This window comes from Stomoxys calcitrans, chromosome 2 (genome assembly GCF_963082655.1).
Source record: "Stomoxys calcitrans chromosome 2, idStoCalc2.1, whole genome shotgun sequence".
NCBI classification, from domain to species: Eukaryota; Metazoa; Arthropoda; class Insecta; order Diptera; family Muscidae; genus Stomoxys; species Stomoxys calcitrans.
Window position 1 is genome coordinate 222,803,872 of NC_081553.1, and position 20,530 is coordinate 222,824,401.

A 20,530-nucleotide genomic window follows, 5' to 3' on the forward strand; every position below is an offset into this window, starting at 1 on the left:
GTAGAGTAGAGTCGGTAACGAAAATTTCGTTTAAGATGAGTTAAAGCATTTTTTATAGTAACGAAAATTTCGCCGAGGTATGAAAATCCCTTGTTTACTTAACTGCTTGCCTTGGAGCGGCCAATACGCCGTCGACAAATAATATTCGACTTTGAGCTTATGCTGCCTTTTCTGTCAAAAATCTGAACAAATAAGTTCACCAAGCAATTTTCGTAAGTATTTCTTAATAAATTTTACATGAACAAATTAATTTATCATACATAATATTTTGTTTTTCATTAAACAAACGTATCTAGAATCCTTTGAGGCACAAATAACAACAGAAACTCTTGTAAATCATGCCCAAAAATAAAGGAAAAGGTGGTAAAAATCGTCGTCGTGGAAAGAACGAAAATGAATTCGAGAAACGTGAATTGATTTTCAAAGAAGACCAGCAGGAATATGCCCAAGTTACAAAAATGTTGGGGAATGGTCGTTTGGAGGCAATGTGTTTTGATGGCGTGAAACGTCTGTGTCACATTCGGGGGAAACTCAGAAAGAAGGTATTTTTCTCAATAATTCTATTTATTTTTTTTAATGTAAGGGGTAAATGAACAAAAGAAATTCATTTTTGCGAATATTTCGTTTTGTATTATCATGATATTGTATTGAAGTGTGTGTGTGTATTGGGCAGCAGCAGCAGCAGAGTATTTAAATGAGTGTGTATATGGGGGGTCTATATGGGGATGTTTGTGTGTTGGAGGTTGTTTGCGGAATGCAAAAAAAAATGTCAAGAGGGGCAATAAACAGTCATGGTAGCATCTTTCACTTTCTTCCCTCAGGTAAATATAGCTTTAGCCAAACATGAAAATGTTTAAAAACGTTTCGCAAAAGGGAATGTATGATATATTTTTTTAACCAAGAATTGCGCTAGGTTTAGATAAATGACAAAACAATAAAAGCCATTTGTGGTTATTCACCCTATTTACTAGGATAACTTATGCATGATCTTCAAAACTAGAGTGTGGTTGGATAGAAAGAAAAGGGTTATTATTTATATGACTAGTGCTACGTTTAGAAAATACGCAGTAAATTGTTATTTTTTTAATAGAACGTCATAAGTTTGTCATAAATTATATCGAATCTTTTAAGGGTACATGTCTTCACTGTACCTTTTTTTGTCAATTCTATGCGACTGTAATTTTCAAATTCTCTTTAGAGTTGTTCTGTTTACTTGCCAATACATCATGTAATGACGGTGGAAAACAATGCAGCTCGTGAGTTTTTTTACTTTGAAAAATTTGTAGGTTGCATTTTCTTTTCAGTTACCATAGGTACAGATACATATAGATGGAGTGTTTCATTAGTTAACTAATTGTTGCAGAAGTTGTCTTCATAAGGATGAATACAAGACTATGGAGCACTTACTTTGTTCATATCCTGATCTACAGAGGTACAGGCATTGGATTTCCATCTAGTAGGTCTCCTCAAAAACTTTGACAGGCGATACCTATCTAAAGTATCTTGTCTAAGTCTTCACCTGAGTCTTGTTGCGCATTTTGCCCAGTTTTCACCCTATTTTGAAAGCTTATCGGATTCGTCTTTGACCTTGCTATGCCACATTAGTTTTATAATAGTACGACCAGCTCCGTATTCGATCAGCTTTCGCAACCAGGTGGACCAAACCAACTGAATATCCGGAAGACAATTCAGTGGAAGACTTGGGCAAAATGCTTTGTTTTGCCCAAGCAGAAAAGATGATGACAATGTCAACAGGATTTCCACTGTAATATTGTAGTATATTAGTAGTAGTAATAGTAGGGTCTTTCGAAGATAGTTGTACTCTTCGTGTTTTCGAGAAAGGAATTCAGCCTAAATAAACCCCTGGATGACGGAGGATATTCGTAGACGACATGCGAGTAAGAGCAGAGAACGGAGCGCATGTAAGGCTTCTGATAAAAGAGAAAAAAGCAGCGGGACTCACAGAGACACCATCAATATCAATACAGATTTTATGGTATAGGAAGTCTTAAAGAGCTTCCAATCACTAAGACCTGGCAGCCGGTTGTACGTACCGGATTGACACGATGAAGTCCTTCATCGGCAAGAGCTGCCGCCTCAGTGTGGAACACACTGCTACAACAACAACAACCTGATCCGGCGTTACTACCTAAGAATGCGGACTACCTGGCGGCCCACCAGGTCGCTATAAGCTTCATGGGAGGTGCGTATACTCCAGGGTGATGTTTATATCCAAGCCCGGCAAGCCAAACTATGAGATGTACACGGCTAAAAAACCTACTCAAAGCCATGGAGCGTAGAGTGGATAGCATGATAAAGAGTAGCATGCCAAAACGTATGCATTGACATCGAAATGGGTTTTACAAATTAGAGGACCGACACACTGATTCCACTCTTAGGTGAAATGGATCGTTAGAGACTGGTTATACCATATTTTAAGGAATAGATGGATAAATTGTTGGTCCCATGGCATAGAGATGAGGGAGAAAATGCACAGGGCATGACATAGGAGAGCATTTTACCCTCACTCCCATGGGTGACCACCATAAATAACCTATTAGGGATCCTGACTGAGGGGGATTTGAACCCATTTGCTATACAGAGGAATCTGAATGTTGACAAAGAGAATACTAGAATCTGCCTGCTCATCATGAAGACGAAAGTTATCAAAATTGGTATCTGACAAGGTCAAATACTTAGAAGTGATCGTGGGCAGGAAACTGTACTAGAAGTGTTATATTCAGGGGCATACTGAGAAGGCTGACAGATGTTGGACACAACGTGGAGGGGCAGTTGGCTTGAAATGGGGACTGAATTCGAGGTAAGTCTACTGGCTCTACAGGAGCAAAGAATAACTATGATCACCACATAGGGCGGAACTTTGAGCTCCGATCTGTGTGGTGTTCATTTTTATCACTAGAAGCTTAGCTGCGAGCTACCGTTCGCATTCGCATGTTGCGAATAGTGGAATGCTCCATACGGAGTAGCTGCAATTACAGTCGCGGACATTCAGTGGTATCGAGCGGAGAGCCTCAGTGAGAGGCCGGGCGGCACCGGCTCATGCATTAATACGGAGTGCCTATGATGCTCGATATGACAAGGCGTGTTATTGGCGCCTTTAAATAAACCATGGCCACCATGTTCCCCCGGCGATTGGTCTTATGTATCGGAACGAGCTTGCTAACATATAGGAGATTGAGGATCACATGCAAATGGGAGGTAGCGATGCCGGAGTCTGTTAGCTATGAAAGCCGACTCCTTAGTTGGGGACACAACACCAGACTTAAACCAACTTAAGGGTCTGGAATAGAGGTGTGCACGTTAGCCGTGAGTTTTCGTGTAACGCGTGAATTACGCATGAGTCACGTAATTCGTGAGTAAGTCCATATCAAATCACGTGATCGTGTGTGGCCGTTATTGAAATAAAACCGTTCTTTCGCAAGCGTAAGCGACATTAATCACGTCTCATGAGAAAATCACGGCTAAAACTAAAAAAATAACAAAGATACATTGATCGCAGTACGCTGTAACATAATTGTCAATGCGGGTTCAGGAAGGGTAGAGGGACATCAATGTTGCTTTTAGGTTTTACCGACCATATTCGGAACTGCGTGGTGAATCACAATTTGTGTATTTTACTCTCCTTTGATATAGAGAAGGCCTTCGATAGAGTGGATTACTTCGTCTTGAATAAAAAGCTGTCCACTGTTTACGGTCTTAGTAAAAGCGTTTGTAAACTTTTGTTTTCCTATTTGGTTGATAGAAAGCAATTTGTTCAGATAGATGATACAACTTCATCTACACTGCCGGTTAAAAGTGGAGTTCTTCAGGAAACTGTACTCGGTCCTCTTCTATATTTTTATTTGGTTTTAAACAACCTTTTTGAGTATGCGGACGATGTTCAGATGGTGTTTATTGGTAACCGTCGCTCTTTGAACTTTTCTCAATCGAAGAATGATTTAGCCTTGCCTTCCCTGGATGTCTGCGAATCGTCTCCTGTGAATGCCGCAAAGACTAAGGCTCTTTTCTTCGGACATGTAATATTCCAAATTTGAGGCTGGTATATAACGGGGATGAATTGGATTTGTCTACAATATTCAATGCTTGGGTATACTTTTGGATGCTAATTTGTCATTCGATTTACACATTGAAAAATGTTGTGGCAAAGGATACTATTGGCTGGCGCCAGCTTTATAGCACAGATTTAGTATTACCTCAATATATTAAGCAACGATTGGTCTATGCTCTTATAATATCCCATTTACTGTACTGTCTTGAGGTATATTCTGGTGCAACTGCAAGTAACATATTGAAGATTAGACTTGCTTTAAATAGCGAAGAACGTTACATATTTTCTTGCAGGTTATTCGATCATATTTCCCCGTTTATTAGAAGCTTTCTTGGTTGTTCCTTCAATAATTTCGTTATATGTAGAAATCCGATTATGTTGTACAAAATCTATAAATCCCGTTGTAGCAGTGTGATGTACACTGAGGCGGCAGCCCTTGCCTATGAGGGACCCCATCGGGTCAATCCGGTATGCTCAACAGGCTGTCATTGGATTACAAAATGTCGTAATCCACTATTCCTAGTGAATACCTTTTCATTTTCTCAATCTGTTCGAGTTAATCAAATAACTCTACCCCATATGGATTGGATGTTGTCTATAAGATTGGCACGTCAATTAATTTACTTCTCAACTTCTTGTGTGTATTCAATTATAAGAATGATGCATATCGAAAAAAAACTTTGATGTCTTCTTTTTTTAATTTTTCTTTCATACATTTCTGATGTTTTTTTCTTTTTGGCTCTGATTATCGCAATTTTCATTTAATAAAAAATAATAAAATTAAATAAATTAATAAAGTGGAATACCGGTAACACTGCGTAGATACTTCAATTATTCTCGTTTGAGTAGGAGTACTCAGATAAAGTTGCCCCGTTTATTTAGGTCTATTTTCGAAAGATCATTCTGTATTCGTGTGACCAGGTGTTGAAATGTATTGCCCGCCGAGTTAAGAATCAGTCACTCGAATAATGTTTTTCGCTTAAAACCTGGATCCTCCCCCTTACCCTTATTTTAAGAAACTCCAGATCTCGGAGATTTTTGGTGCGATTTAAGCGATATTTTGTGTGCTCTTTTATAGTAACCTAAACACAAAAATTTGGTATCGAAATTTCGGATGGGGTATCTAGGGGGACGCCCCACCCCAAAACCTACCCAATATATATATATACACCAATCACGACAATATGGGACTCAAATGAAAAGTATTTAAAAGTAAAATACGAATCTGATACCCAAATTTGGGACCAAGTGTTTGGGGGCCACTCCTAAATCGGACATATTTACACCGACCATGGCAATATGGGATTCAACTGAAAGGTATTTACGAGTAGAATTCGAATCTGATATCAAAATGTGCGACCAAGTGTTTGGTGGGTCGCTCCCCAAAAACACCTCCCAAAGAGCACAAATTTACGAGCATAGCAATATGGGGCACAAATGAAAGGTCTTTGGAAGTATCCCACCAATCTGATATCAATATTCGGGAAAAGGTTTCTATGGAGCCAACCCACCCCATAACATCATCCTAATATAAAGTATTTACTGACCATTCCAATATGGGGCTCCAATAACAGGTATTTTAGAGTAGAATGATATATATTTTCAGAGAAAGTCACTGAAAGGCCTCCCCATCCCCCAGAACACCCCCCAAACCGGACATGTTGCCGACTATGCAAATATAAGGCGCAAATGAAAGTTGTTTTGGAGTAGACCACAAATCTGATATCAACATTCGAATCTGATACCAACTGTCTAGGGGACGTCCCACCCCATAACAACCCCCAAATAGGATGTATTAGCTCACTATGGCAATTTGGGTTTTAAAGAGAGTGGAGCTCTCCACAAAGCGGACATATTTGCTGACTTTTGCAATATGGGGTTTAAATGAGATTAGAAAACGAATTTGATATCCAACTTTGATGGCAATATGGGATTCAAATATATTATATTGAGAGTAGAGCATGATGCTGATTTATTTTCAGAGCTAAGTGTTTGAAGGACAACCCCACTCCCCAAAACACACCTAAAACGGGCATATTTACCGACCAGGTCAATGTGGGGCTCAAATGAAAAGTATTGGGGAGTAGAGCCCGAAACTGATACCCATTTTCGAGACAAATTTTCTGGGGGTCTACCCCTTCCCAAAAACACCCCACAAACAGCAATTATTTATTGACCATCGTAATATGGAGCTCAAGTAAAGGTATTTGGGAGCAGAATACGAATTTGATATCCATGTATTTGGGACACTGCACCTTTACCCAGAGTACAAATTTGCAGACCAATAGAAAGGTATTTGAGCACGATGCGGATATTTTTTCAGGGCCAAGTATCTTGGGACCAACTCACTCCGAAAACAACCATAGATCGGACATACATATTTATGGGTCAAGGCAATATAGGACTCAAATGAAAGGTATTTGGGAGTAGATTACGAAATTCATACCCACTTTCGGGACCACGTTTCTGGGGGTCCACACCACCCCCTAAACCCACCAAGCGCCACAATCTAAACCCACCAAAATTGTTTAACTGTTAGCCAAGCGATATACATACAAATACTATTTACGTAGCATGGTATTTCACAAAAAGCTCTTTAATTGTCGAAAATAAATATTTAAAGGATAATTTTGTTCCACATAGAGTAAAAGAATGCGCAGCGGAGCAGGTCCTGTTCAACTTCAATAAATTCCCAAATTGCCATTTGTTAGCTGTAGTAATCTTTACACATAACAAAGCAAAAATATTACACAATGATTAGCTAATGTCCAGTCAGTTGCTTTCTGTTTCTTCTTGATAGCAGTTACCACTCACATGCAAAACGATTACTATTTGAAATAATTCAAGTGTTAACCGTAAGTATTTAGTAGTTTATTGGGTTTTTCTGATTTTGTTTAGTTTTTGCCTTTACAATACATGTCATGGGCTTGTCATTTGACCAAGCCCAACTTTGATTTATTCCAGTTATCAATTGTGTTATTAAAATGCCATATTTTCAAAATGACAATCAATTTATTGGTATTTCATCAAAAATTGAACAAGTGTGACCATTTCGGTTTTACTACTCTTGTAGAATCATGTGATAAAAATGTGAGGTCTACAACGCCATTAAATCCTACCCTAACATTTTGTAGATTTTAATCTTTTGTTCTAATTAAAGTTGATAAACACCCCTTCAACTTCAAGATAAAATCTTGGTATGGTCAACGTTTGTTTAATGCTCTGGCCAATAGCCTGCACAGTCATGCTTATTTTTTCTTTTTTTTTTGCCAAAGCAATTTATGCCATTAAACTTTATCAGCCACAAGACTAGCAAACTTTTCTTCCTGGTAACAACAAACAAAAACAACAAACAACAGCTTGAAAATAAAATCTTAACCTTCAATTGTCACTATTATCGAAGTACAGATCAATTTCATGTTTGATATGTTCAAGAATTCGCTGATAAAAAGAAACTCCAAATCATGTCTTTGGTTGAACTTTGGACTGTGTTGGGTTGATTTTTCCAATTTGCGATTCGGTATTAACCGGAGTTGTGATCACTCGAATGAGTAATGTCTGGAAGAAATTTCACCATAAATGTTTGCCCACCACCCTCCTAGCTAGATAAGAAGAAAAAAAACGAATTGTTGTTCTTTGTGTACAATAGGTTAGGTACATATAAAAATACTTTTTATTTCTAAGAAATTTGTGAATACTTTGAGATTTTTTTTATATTGTTTTGTTTTAAGGCCTTAATACAATTTTTATTAACTTAAGACTATGAGATTCGTCTTAGGTATGTATATATTATAATATAAAATAAATAAATTGATTTGTTGTGGCTTGGCTTATCTTAACTAACACAATTCGAGTTTCATCTTTTCAAAGTCTTTGTTTAGAGAGGAACATTCCTTTTGATTCTGCTTTCTTGCTTGCTTTTTGTTTGCTTGCTTTCTTCCTTCACTCAAATTGTGTAGCTGTGCTGATGACTTGTTGTATCCAATTTGAAAAGGCCGAAACCCGCACAAACACCGAGGGGGCATTCCTTTGGCCGCAGGGCATTTTACCCCATGACACTATACCGATGATGGTATGTGCGTTTTCTCCATACATATCAGTGGGCTCGTCTTGCATTAGTGGGCCACCTGAATCGGCGGTGCATATGCTCACACCTCCTGTTAGGGGGCCTGTGCAAAGATTTGTTTCATGCAGCTGCATGCCCGAAGAGGCCAACACTTGTTCACACAACTCCAAGTCCAGTATAGGCATATTGGCTTGCTGCAGTTTATGGGGATATTTGGGCACTATGGTCATTGAGACATTGCCCCAGCCATAGAGGGTGCCATAGCCATCGGGCATTGCATCTTGTTCGGGCAAATTTGCTGGTTGCACAAATTTGTCAAAGATCAATGGTTCTTTGGTGTAGATCAAGGCGATGTCATAGGGATTGGCACCGCCCAAATATAGGTCATGGCTTACAAAGTAGTCAATGTGGCGTAGTTGTACATTGTGGCTTTCATCGCTTGAATGAATGTCATGACAACCGGCCACTATTACCGAATTGGCCACCATCTGGGGATTTGTTAGGCAATGGGCAGCAGTTAATATCCAATGTTCATTTATGATGGTGCCCGCACAGTAATGCACCAAACCCTCGTCGGGAGTCATCAATTGTATGGATACCACAGAGGGTGCTGAATGAGGTTCCGCTTCGCGCTTTGCCAGGAACTTTTTTGTCCAAACATTTTGTGAAGCCAGCGTGGAGATGCGATTTTCCATAAATCCCTGCATTGCGTTCGATGAGCTTGAGGACAATGCTGCTGATGATGTAGATAAACTACGCAAACAGCCGCCGCTCTTGCGAGCTGCTGGCAGCATATGTGTATTACTAGCTATGACCACCATTGGTAATAATGTTGTTATTAACAGCATATATAAATATCTGCCACTGGCTGTCATTATATCTTCTTCGATGACGTTTAAACACGCCGAACACGTTAAAAAATCCGTTTTGAAAATTTCTGATTACTTGATTCATAAAAGTATGAAGAGCCGCCGTTATGTGTTACCGCGTTAGCGTTGTCTTAATATTTGCTTTTCAATGTTATATTAATTTAACGTCTATGGCAAACTGCCTTATTTATAACAAAATTGTGCGAAATTCTTGCTAAAATATTGCGTGCGCCAACCATTAAGGCCGAAGAAAGCCGATCTAGAGGCCAAAAACCACGATTTCTTATCACTTAACCAGGGGAGGCAATTACACACCTTATTGTTGTTGTCGTTTTCTTTATAAAGTAATCAGATTTGCTCTATTCTACTCTCGCAACACCCCCAAGAGAGTATATGGAGATAGACGCCGCCGTTTGGTCATTTGGAGTGATTTAATAGGCAAAATGTGAAATTTTAAATGCCTTTTACATGAGTCAAGAGATTGCTAACTAACTAGACCAACACCAACAAAAAAAAAAAAAAAAGTGTCGGTGTGCATCACACCTCTTAATGCCCTCCGAAAACTCTTGCCCATATTTAGTTATAATTGATAATTAACAATTTATGTTTTCATTTTGGGAAGAACCGTTTTGCACAAGGCGACTCTGACTCGTCATTCGTATCGACAGACAGACGAGCCATACGTACGATAATACCTTATCTTCACATTCTTTGCTAAAATATTATTTTGTTTTTGTTGTTATCTTAAATTTTAAAGATTCCCACAATAGCACCTGCTTTTTTTTACCGATAGTTATGTGGAGGTTTGTAGATAGATTTTGTTTGTTTTAATGTGCTCCATGTCACACGTTTCAATTGTTTTATTATCAAAGGAATGTGTTTTTTGAATGGCGCACAATTACATAAACTAGCCATGGATCTAGCATGTAATAATAATGGCCCTTGAAGTTGTCCCTATCGCCACACATTTTTGTTGTAAGCCCCTTTTTAGCGAATTCCTAGCGTCGGGCTCTTGAAAACACTCCACTCCAGCTTCTAAACAAATTAAGCTAACTGTTTGAAATTTCCCACAAACACTTAAGAACTTTTTTATAACTCACTTAAGGGCTGAGAGTGGAGGCTATACCGGTTTGTGTCTGGAATAGAGCAAAAATAAACAACAACAAAATTGGAAAAGGCAAACATTTGAGAGGGGGCCAACTATTGGGTTGCCCAAAAAGTAATTGCGGATTTTTTAAAAGAAAGCAAATGCCTTTTTAATAAGACTTGGAATGAACTTTAATCAAATATACTTTTTTTACACCTTTTTTTTCTAAAGGAAGCTAAAAGTAACAGCTGATAACTGACAGAAGAATGCAATTACAGAGTCACAAGCTGTGAAAAAATTTGTCAACGCCGACTATATGAAAAATTCGCAATTACTTTTGGGCAACCCAATAATTCGTACCAATAGACGCAAAGGTATCATATGAATGACTATATAATACTATAAACCTGGTGTACATAGTACTTTTACATGCAGAACTTATCTCTAGTCAGACTTTAATTTAGATATCTATTGAAATATCAAATAGAACCTTGCAAGATTATCCTACGATAGGACATCAAATTTAGATGGTCCCATCCTTAAAAGGCCATATCGTATCGCCAATTTTGATGACACATAATGGGACGTCAAATAGAATATCTCACGCTCTATATTGTAGAGGTGTGGCTTTTACTGCCTTAAAAGTCCATATCGGATAAAATATATACATTGGAGCTATATTTAAATCTGGACCGTTAAATAAAACTTCTCATAAAATTTTATCTTAAGCTCTTTAGACCAAAGTTCCGTAAATAAAAATTCATTTATATTTCATTTGTCCCAACGTTTTGTCAATTTTTGTTGACATCTTCAAATCTTCATGAAAATATAATTAACTTACAATAAATTAGGATATATTCACATGCATTTTTTCGTCAATAGCACATTTATTAACAACACGACATTAATTATATTGGAGACAACTTAAATTTTAATATCACACATCTTTATATTGCAACACGGGAACTTATATTAATATTGTCTATTTTTGTTGTTGTATTCTTAAGCTTTCTAAAGTGTATCTCTTTCTCTTTTTGTCTTCTTTATCTAATATTTTGACATTTTCTAAGTCTGCCCTATGTCCACTTTTCAAAATATGTTGCGCCATACTGTTTTCTTCCTTTTTTCAATGTCAGCTCTGTGTTCTCTCATTCTTGTTTGCAGCGTTCGTTTTGTTCTTCCTACATATTCTAAGTCACAGCTTTGTTTGTCAGTTCCCTTACATTCAATTTCTCAAACAACATTGCTTTGTTGTTGTTTGTCGATTGGAGTGTTGATGTTGGAGAATATTTTGTTGTTTGTTTGATTCGCTCTGCATATTGCATATCTTATGTTGTTTGTTTTGTTCATTAAAACTCTTAAGCTTTTGTTATCTGTTAATCCAGGGATGTATTTGAAGCTACAATATCGTTTGGTTTCTGCATTTGTTGTAGGGTTACCACATGTGATGTTTAGTTTGCGTTTTATTTCGTCGAAAAGTTTATTAATTAATTTGGGTGAAAAACTATTGGTTTTTAATATTTTGGTTTTTGTTTTGAAATTGTCTTGAGGGAATTGTTCGTCACTGACGCGGAGTACTCTGGTGATAAAACCTTTAGCGGTGTTGATTATCTGTGATTTTGGACCAAACTGAAGATGTTTGACAGTGAAACAAAACACGAAACGTGTCTTGGCACGTTTCGTGTGTACCACACAAGCTGGAACTTTGAGGTCCGATCACGAGAAGCTAAGCTGCGTCCACAGGTTGCGGATAGAGCTCCATACGGAGTAACTGCAACGGCCGTCGCGGATAATCACCGGTATCGCGCGGTGAATCAGCGGTATCGCACGGAGATTCTTAGAATCTGGCACCGGCTCTGGCACAAATACATTGACGCCTTTAAATAACCAATGCCCACTCTTTTCCCGCTGCGATCGGTGCTTTGGACCGGAACGAGCTTGTTCACCTACAGGAGATTGGCGAGGATCGCCACCTCCACATGAAAATGTGGTTACAACAACAACAACGAAACGTGCAGAGCTGTTAAAATCAGTGTTGCCCAAAGGATAATAGCTCAAAAATCACCCTGTATTTATAGACCTATATAGGGGGTTTATCATGTGGGTGTTTAATAACCATAAAGGTACTAGGCATAACTAATTTCAATCAAGTCGGACAAAATTAAGGTTTCTAAGAGCTGAAGACATAAAATCGATGTATCATTTTACACAGAAACTATTCCCAACGATCTACATCAATAATTGGTAGATGTGTAAAATTTCAAACAGATAGCTTCATACAAGCATGATATAATGATATAAAAACTTTTTTCTGGACTGTAGACACTGTTCACTCTTATTTAAATATTTTATTTTTAAAAATTAAAGCTCCTTTAAGACTTATCAGGGGATATAAAATACTGATTTCATTCATTATAAAATGTAAGCTTATGAGTCCTAATTAACTTGCGACTTTTTGCTAAAAATATTTATAGCCTATAGTGCATTTGACTATCATATCTAAAGCAATTTATAAAACTGATCCTCTATGATTTATTTTTTCACAAGTGGTGTTAATAGCTGTTATATTCATTTTTTGATTTATTTATTTATAGATAAATATTTAGCCATAATAAGGTTATTCACTGAGGCAGGCAAACAGGAAGGGCTATAGCTTCATTTAAAAAGATTATTAATAAAACTGCAAGCACACATTTTATTCCTACAACAAACAAATCAATACAAAAGTTTGGTGAACTCTTACAGTTATGTATTGACTAAATTACTTTTCGTTTTGTGACTAAAATTGGCTATATGAATGAAAAAAATAATAATAAACAAGTAAAAGCGTGCTAAGTTCGGCCGGGCCAAACCTTGGGAACCCACCCCCATGGATTCTGCTAAAAATTTATACAAAATAAATTAAATGTGTGGCATAGTTTTATCTTACATACTAAACTTCTGTCAAACCAGCAAAAATTTAGGCTTCTATGAATCGAACAAGGATTATCGAGAGACCTTTTTACATGGGAGCTATATCAGGTTATAGACCGATTTGGACCTTACTTGACACAGTTGTTGAAAGTCGTAAAAGAACACCACGTGCAAAATTTCAGCCAAATTGGACAAAAATTGCTGCTTCCAGGGGCTCAAAAGGGAAGTTTATGGAATGAGACGTACCCATATTCGTTTTCTAATCTCAAATACCTTTCATTTGGTCGGTAAATTTGTACTTTTGGGGAAGGGGCGATGCCCCAAATACATGGTCCCACACTTGGATATCATATTAATATTCAACTCCCAAATACATTTAGTTGAGCCTCATATTACGATGGTAATTAAATAATTGTAAACCCCCAGAAAATTTGAAATCACGCTACAATCTTTAAAAATTGAGATATTGAGCTGAAACTTTGCATAGATTCATTTTTTTTGTCCATAGGCAGTGAAGTTCGAAGATGGGCAAAATCGGACTATATCTTGATATAGCCCCCATATAGACCAGTCCGTCGATTTAGGGTCTTAAGCCCATAAAAGCCACATTTATTATCCGATTTTGCTGAAGTTTGGGACAGTGAGTTGTGTTAGGCCACTCGATATCCATCTTCAATTTGGCCCAGATCGGTTCAGATTTAGATCTCTCGATTTAAGGTCTTGGGTCCATAAAAGGCGCATTTCTTGTCCGATTTTGCCAAAATTTGGGACAGTGAGTTCTGTTTGGCCTTCGACATCTTTGTGCAATATGGCACATATCCGTCCAGATTTGGATATAGCTGCCATATAGACCGATCTCTCGATATAAGGTTTTGTTCTCATTAAAGCGCATTTATTGTCCGATTTCGCCGAAATTTGGGACAGTGAGTTGTGTAAGGGTCTTCAACAATTTTCTGCATTTTGGCCCAGATCGGTTCACATTTGGTTATAGCTGCCATATAGACCGATCTTTCGATTTAAGGTTTTGGGCCCATAAAAAGCGCATTTATTGTCCGATTCCACCGAAAATTGGGACAGTGAGTTGTGTTAGCGTCTTCGACATCCTTCTTCAATTTAACCCAGATCGGTTCAGATTTGGATATAGCTGCCGTAAAGACCGATCTCTGGATTTAAAATATTCGCCCTATAAAAGGAACATTTACAATCCGATTGCACTCAAATTTTACACAGTGACTTATGTTAGGCTTCCATCCGTGTCGTATGTGATTCAGATCGATCTTTATTTCGATATGGCTATCAAAAAGACCAATATTTTGTTCTGCAAAATTGAACAATAACTTGTTCTCATTAGACCACTCAATATCAGTGATTATTGCAACTCTGATTTTGGGTATGTTACTAGTTCGCGCCATTTTTCGTTGTTTGGATGTGTTATGGTTCATATCTATAATACACACACACAACCAAAACTCGTTGACAGGTAGAGCACTCAACGAGAAAAAATTTTACTCAGCTGTCTACGGTACACTACCTGGTAATTATGTCATGTTGCATACTCAAAATCAGATTTGCACAAAACACTGATTTTAGCGATAGTGCACTCGAATTTTTGTTGGGAAACTGCACTTACATGCATTAATTTTATCTTGGTATCGGCGAAGCATCAATTCCATATCGAAATATCAGCTGCAAAATCCTTCCTTTTGTAGTGGGTGTAGATCATTGAAGACTAGCCTTTTACGGTTGCGTTGTTTTACTTTTAAAAACAACGATTTTTAAACGTTTGGAAGGTATAAAGAAGTATTTCAATTTTCTTACATAATTTTTGGAAAACACTTATCATTCAATCCAGTCCAAATGATTAAAGAATTTCACAAATATACAGTGATATTATATTTTTTGGACATCGTTGGCGTAAAAGTATTAAACACCATACTATCCCAGTAGTCATGCAGACCGTCACATGCATGAGTTATCGTCATCCTTGATGCCAAGTTATGGCTGGTACTAAGTTCGTTTTTCGCAAAATTTTTTCGTGATTACTTTTTTTAAATACTAGATTTTGAAGCAAAAAAACTTGCTGTCCTACTGCATTTAGTAGGACATTCCCTCATTACTTATGAAAACACTTTCTTAAAGGTAACATGTTTTCATTGAGATTTTTGTAGTATTTCAAAAAAGTAACCATGAAAAATATGTGTTGTCAACTGTGAAAAACGAATATTTCACCAGCCTTTAATCGAAAAATTCTGATGGAAACGGGAAAATGCAATGAATCTTCCCACCATTCGAAAGGAGAGTCCGGAAGTAATTATTAATAATTACTTTCAATTTCGATCACAAGAGACTTACAGGTACTAATAGCTGTATCTATGTGGTTTTTCTTAGAGCATATCCAGGATTCACTTAAAAAGGTTACGAAAAGGTTTTTTGAATTTTCATCATTAAGCTTGTTCAACTTATTACTACTATTTACGTTTTTCTTTCTTGTTTCCAATGTGCGTTTGTTCACATTCAAATTGAATTAATAAAATATACAATATTTTAAATAGATGTGAAATAAAAAGAAAAAATAATACATGGAAGTGCAATATGCTACATTTGTTAACATTCACAATAGCCAGCTTTTGACAATCTTAATGATGTTCATGGGGCCTATCCACTTTTCGCAAGTGGCACAACTTTATATTAGTGAATGCTGGAGCATATCAGCCTAAACAGATGGTTAGCTCTCCCTAGTCTAACCTTCAATTGTCGAACATGGTCGTTGCATAAGAGATTACCTGTGAAAATCGGTCCCAATATTCCTCTCTGTAAGGCAAAGCGAATCTCGGCACCGCCGATGCAGATAGTAATCTGTGTATAATCTGAAAATCTAATGATGCTTTGTCAATTTGAATGCGTATGAATCACAAAATTATAAAATAAAATTAATAATTATAAATACTGCGCACCTTGGTGTTTTGCGATAATATCGATATTGGGATTTTGTGATAAAAAAAAATTATAAAAGTCACCTAATTTTAAAATAATCAACATAAATGAAAAAAAGTTCTTATAAAAATCACAATGTTATGAAATTATCTACGGTATTCAAATTTTAACGAATTTAAAAGTGTTTAAATAAAAAGTGTTTATTGATAGCCAAAGAATCAATCATTGAAAAATTGGAACTGCTTATCTTAAACATTAAAAACACCATACATTTTGTCCGCTGTCTCTTTTTGAGCAAAGATAAAAAACCTACCTTAATAATTTCAGCCCCATCAATTGCATTAGTAACTGTCGAAAAAGTCTGTAGAAAATACTGCTTACGTGTGAGTAAGTTTCCTTAGTGGGACTTACGCATAAATGAATGATAAAAGTGTGAATGAACGAACACGTACTTGCCACATGCCAATAAAATGATATAATATTTTATAAAAATTCGCTGGGCGCCACTTTCATATGAGGATCCCCAACTTACCAAAGCAATATGAAATGACTACTGAGGTATGAAATTCTCTATAAAAACGACATGACGTGTAAGGAAACTTAAGGAATATGAATATCTCTATAAGATTGCAATCACTCATTCAACAGAAATTTAAGTATGCAAGATTAGAAATGTATGAGAAGGCAGACAAAGTTCACTTTATGATTATTCATAAATTAAAAGAAAAGCTTAAGATCACATTTAAACATTTACAGATGGCATTGGGTTATTTAAAGTTTAAGTGGAGTGCCTCTTTTAGATACGTATGTACATACATGTCATCGGGAAAATCGATATCTCAAAACAATTAAGTCGTGTGACTAGAGAGGCATGTGCAATCACGTATCTCGTTATCAGTACCATTTGCTGGGAATTGCTGGGAATCTTTGGGAAAAACAAAAAATTGTTTTGAAATGCTTTTAAATCAAAAGACTTTGGACTTTGGTCTTTTCATTGTTGTATTGATGACGAAAGATAAAGGTTGTTAGATCCATTATACACATCTGCATGTTAATGAACAATTTACAACAAAGGGTCTTATTCAGCTTAGGGAATCAATTTATTGACTGGAAGTTTTTCTTAAGAACTCTATTTAGCTATGCTGAATCAAAGACATTCTAAAGAAACTTATTCAGCCAGGCATAATTGAAGATTTTCTAAAGAAACTTCTATTCAGCCAGGCTGAATTGAAGATTTTCCAAAGAAACTTCTATTCTGCCAGGCTGAATTGAGGATTTTCTAAAGAAACTTCTATTCAGCCAGGCTGAATTGAAGATTTTCTAAAGAAACTTATTCAGCCAGGCTGAATTGAAGATTTTCTAAAGAAACTTATTCAGCCAGGCTGAATTGAAGATTTTCCAAAAAACTTCTATTCAGCCAGGCTGAATTGAAGATTTTTTAAAGAAACTTCTATTCGGCCAGGCTGAATTGAAGATTTTTTAAAGAAAATTCTATTCAGCCAGGCTGAATTGAAGATTTTCTAAAGAAACTTCTATTCAGCCAGGCTGAATTGAAGATTTTCTAAAGAAACTTCTATTCAGCCAGGCTGAATTGAAGATTTTCTAAAGAAACTTCTATTCAGCCAGGCTGAATTGAAAATTTCCCAAAGAAACTTCTATTTAGCCAGGCTGAATTGAAGATTTTCTAAAGAAACTTCTATTCAGCCAGGCTGAATTGGGCACAGGGGCACCTAGTCCGAGGACGCAGAAGGCGCCGACAACGACGCTTGTGACTCACTGCTGGCTATGTTCGCACATCACCTTGCGACATATCCAGTATGACTATACTCCCGTAGTGAAGTGAGGCCAGAGCAAGATCGGAAATGTACCCACTCCATGCACCGATTATACCTCATCGATAGATGATGGAGGCGGTTCTGGCAAACCGAACAGAACCAGGGTAAGGGGTTCTTTTCAATCCCGTCACGGACCAGAAGCGTGCGGAGAATGCACTCCAGGATATGCCTCTCCCATGACGAAAAAATACGAACACGTACACAGATTTCCGTGTCAACCAAAAATGCAAAATTTGCCCATGAACATTCCATTGAGGAACAGGGGCAAACTTCTCACATATCAATGAGTGCAGTCCGATTCAAGTTTAAGCTCAATGATAAGGGGCCTGCTTTTTATAGCCGAATCAGAACGGCGTGTTGACACCTCTTGGAAGAGAAGTTTTTACATGGCATAGTTTCTCACAAATGTTGCCAGCATTAGGAGGGAAAAACCACCTCTGAATATGTTCATGATGGTTTCACCAGGATTCGAATCCAGGCATTCATCGTTACGGGTCAACCACTCCATATATTTTTCGTTAAGAATTCAGACAAACTTCAGATCTGAATTCGTTGCAGCGCGACACCTCTTGGTTGAGAAGTTTTTACATGACATAGCTCCTCACAAATGTTGCCAGCATTAGGAGGGAAAAACTACCGCTGAAAAATTTCTCTGGTGGTCTCGCCAGGATTCGAACCCAGGCGTTCAGCGTTACGGGTCAACCACTCCATATATTTTTCTTTAAGAATTCAGACAGACTTCGGATCCGAATTCAGATAAATTTTCCGACTTTCGTACAGACTTCTGAACCTTTGGTTCTCTGGGTAGTGAGTTGTTTAAAACATAAGATCGCTTCTAGAAGATCATTGCGTGGATTTAAACATAACTTTAAATTTCTTTTGATTTTAAGCCCTTTTTACCAATGGTCATCTATAGATTTCTGAGTTTTTAAAAGAGATTCTAATGTGTATATCGTTATTGTTTGCTTTTTTCTAGGTCTGGATCAATCAGGGCGACATCATATTGGTTGGTCTTCGTGACTATCAAGACTCAAAAGCCGATGTTATTCTCAAGTACACATCCGATGAAGCCAGAAATTTGAAGACCTACGGCGAATTCCCCGAATCAGTGCGTATTAATGACACTGTCACCTTCGTTGAGGATGGTTTCGATGAGGACATTGAGTTTGGTGATGAAATCAGTTCAGATGACGATGCCGACTCTGTGGACAATATCTGATTAACAGCTAAACCGAAGAGAGAGAATATAAATCAAACAGAAGAAGAGCTAAATAAAATATAACAAGAAAAGAATAATTGAGAATTGCAACAAAACATACGCAAAGAGAGATCCCCCTCCTTTACCCCCAAACAATATCCTTCTAAGTAACAAAGACAAGGGAAGATTTAAGAAAAGAAGGGAGACAGATTATTAAACATTTATGGAGTATTGTATAAGAATTTGAATAGAAAGAAGTTGAAAAAGCAAAATACGTTGTCCACAGAGTTGTCATCAATAAATAGCCTGACATAACAGAACAGCCAGAAGAGCGCATCCAAAGGATTTATTCATTGCAATTATTCTTTTCTGCAAGCAAGAATAAGACAAATCAAATACTTTGGCTCTCTGAAAAAAAAAAACGGGAAAAATCAAATAGCATACAAAAACTAAATATTTGAAGACACCACGTCAAACGTACTCTCTTTAAATTAAATTAATTTAATTCTATAAACATATACTTATACAAATGCAAAACAAATGAATAAATCTTTTAGAAATAAACAGAAAATAAAAACCCCAAACATATATATATTATTCAAATAACAACAGGCAGCAACAACACCAAACACAAGCTTCCCCCTACATGCATATTAAACATATAAAATATTATTTAAAAAAATATAACAACCGAAAATTTGAAACCGGAAGTAAGCGCTATCAACAACCGTATTAAAATGCGCCTCTTCAAATATTATAGAATTTTATTAATATTTAAATAAAATTTATCCTAAAAGGCAAAAACTCAATAAAAACTTTACATAACACAAAAAAGAAAAAAAAAACAGAAAAGAAACAACCAAAAATCTTATATGTTGTTTTTTAAAAAATAGTCGCCTATTATTTAGTTAGCCAATAAGTTTATTTCCTATATAGTCAGGGTAATACATATTCTTTTATTTTTGGAATTTTTATTTAAGCAACTTATTGGGTTGCCCAAAAAGTAATTGCGGATTTTTCATATAGTCGGCGTTGACAAATTTTTTCACAGCTTGTGACTCTGTAATTGCATTCTTTCTTCTGTCCGTTATCAGCTGTTACTTTTAGCTTGCTTTAGAAAAAAAGTGTAAAAAAAGTATATTTGATTAAAGTTCATTCTAAGCTTTATTAAAAATGCATTTACTTTCTTTTAAAAAATCTGCAATTACTTTTTGGGCAACCCAATAGTTCTAAGTTCATATTTTAATGGAAAATCCCACATAAAATTTTCAAGAAGCAATTCTATGGGTTGTTTTGTTCGTAACATTGAATAGCAGGGAACTCACGTGACAACCTTTTTCTTTGTGGAATTTCTTGGTAAAATTTGAACTTAGTACCTCTAATCGCCACTTTCAAACACACCCTCAAACGCACACCCATTTATGCAGCTAAAACGTATGTTTTTTTTAAATTTATTTTATATTGTTTTTGTTAAGGCTTTTTTTTGTATTAGAAAACAAAATAATCGTAATCCAAAAGAAATACTTCAGAGCAATAAAAGAAAACTGAAATAGAAGGCC

The 20,530-nt window shown here is 36.6% G+C and overlaps 2 protein-coding genes across 2 annotated transcripts; one reads left to right on the top strand and one right to left on the bottom strand.

Annotated features, from left to right (window-relative positions):
* Positions 1 to 106: 106 nt before the first annotated feature.
* Positions 107 to 19,555, top strand: LOC106091147 (eukaryotic translation initiation factor 1A, X-chromosomal). Its single transcript, XM_013257581.2, has 3 exons — positions 107 to 212; positions 297 to 542; positions 18,750 to 19,555. The coding sequence occupies exons 2-3, from the start codon at positions 339 to 341 to the stop codon at positions 18,990 to 18,992; spliced, it is 447 nt and encodes a 148-aa protein (XP_013113035.1). The 5' UTR covers positions 107 to 212; positions 297 to 338; the 3' UTR covers positions 18,993 to 19,555.
* LOC106091139 (lectizyme) lies at positions 7,765 to 9,160 on the bottom strand. The gene has a single exon (XM_013257569.2). The coding sequence runs from the start codon at positions 9,008 to 9,010 to the stop codon at positions 8,012 to 8,014; it is 999 nt and encodes a 332-aa protein (XP_013113023.1). The 5' UTR covers positions 9,011 to 9,160; the 3' UTR covers positions 7,765 to 8,011.
* Positions 19,556 to 20,530: the final 975 nt, after the last annotated feature.

Bases quoted from the DNA above. Each gene is read 5' to 3' on its own strand.
- LOC106091147 (XM_013257581.2), top strand. From the start codon at position 339: ATGCCCAAAAATAAAGGAAAAGGTGGTAAAAATCGTCGTCGTGGAAAG. The intron at 543-18,749 runs GTATTTTTCTCA...GCTTTTTTCTAG, and splicing joins GGGGGAAACTCAGAAAGAAG to GTCTGGATCAATCAGGGCGA.
- LOC106091139 (XM_013257569.2), bottom strand. From the start codon at position 9,010: ATGACAGCCAGTGGCAGATATTTATATATGCTGTTAATAACAACATTA.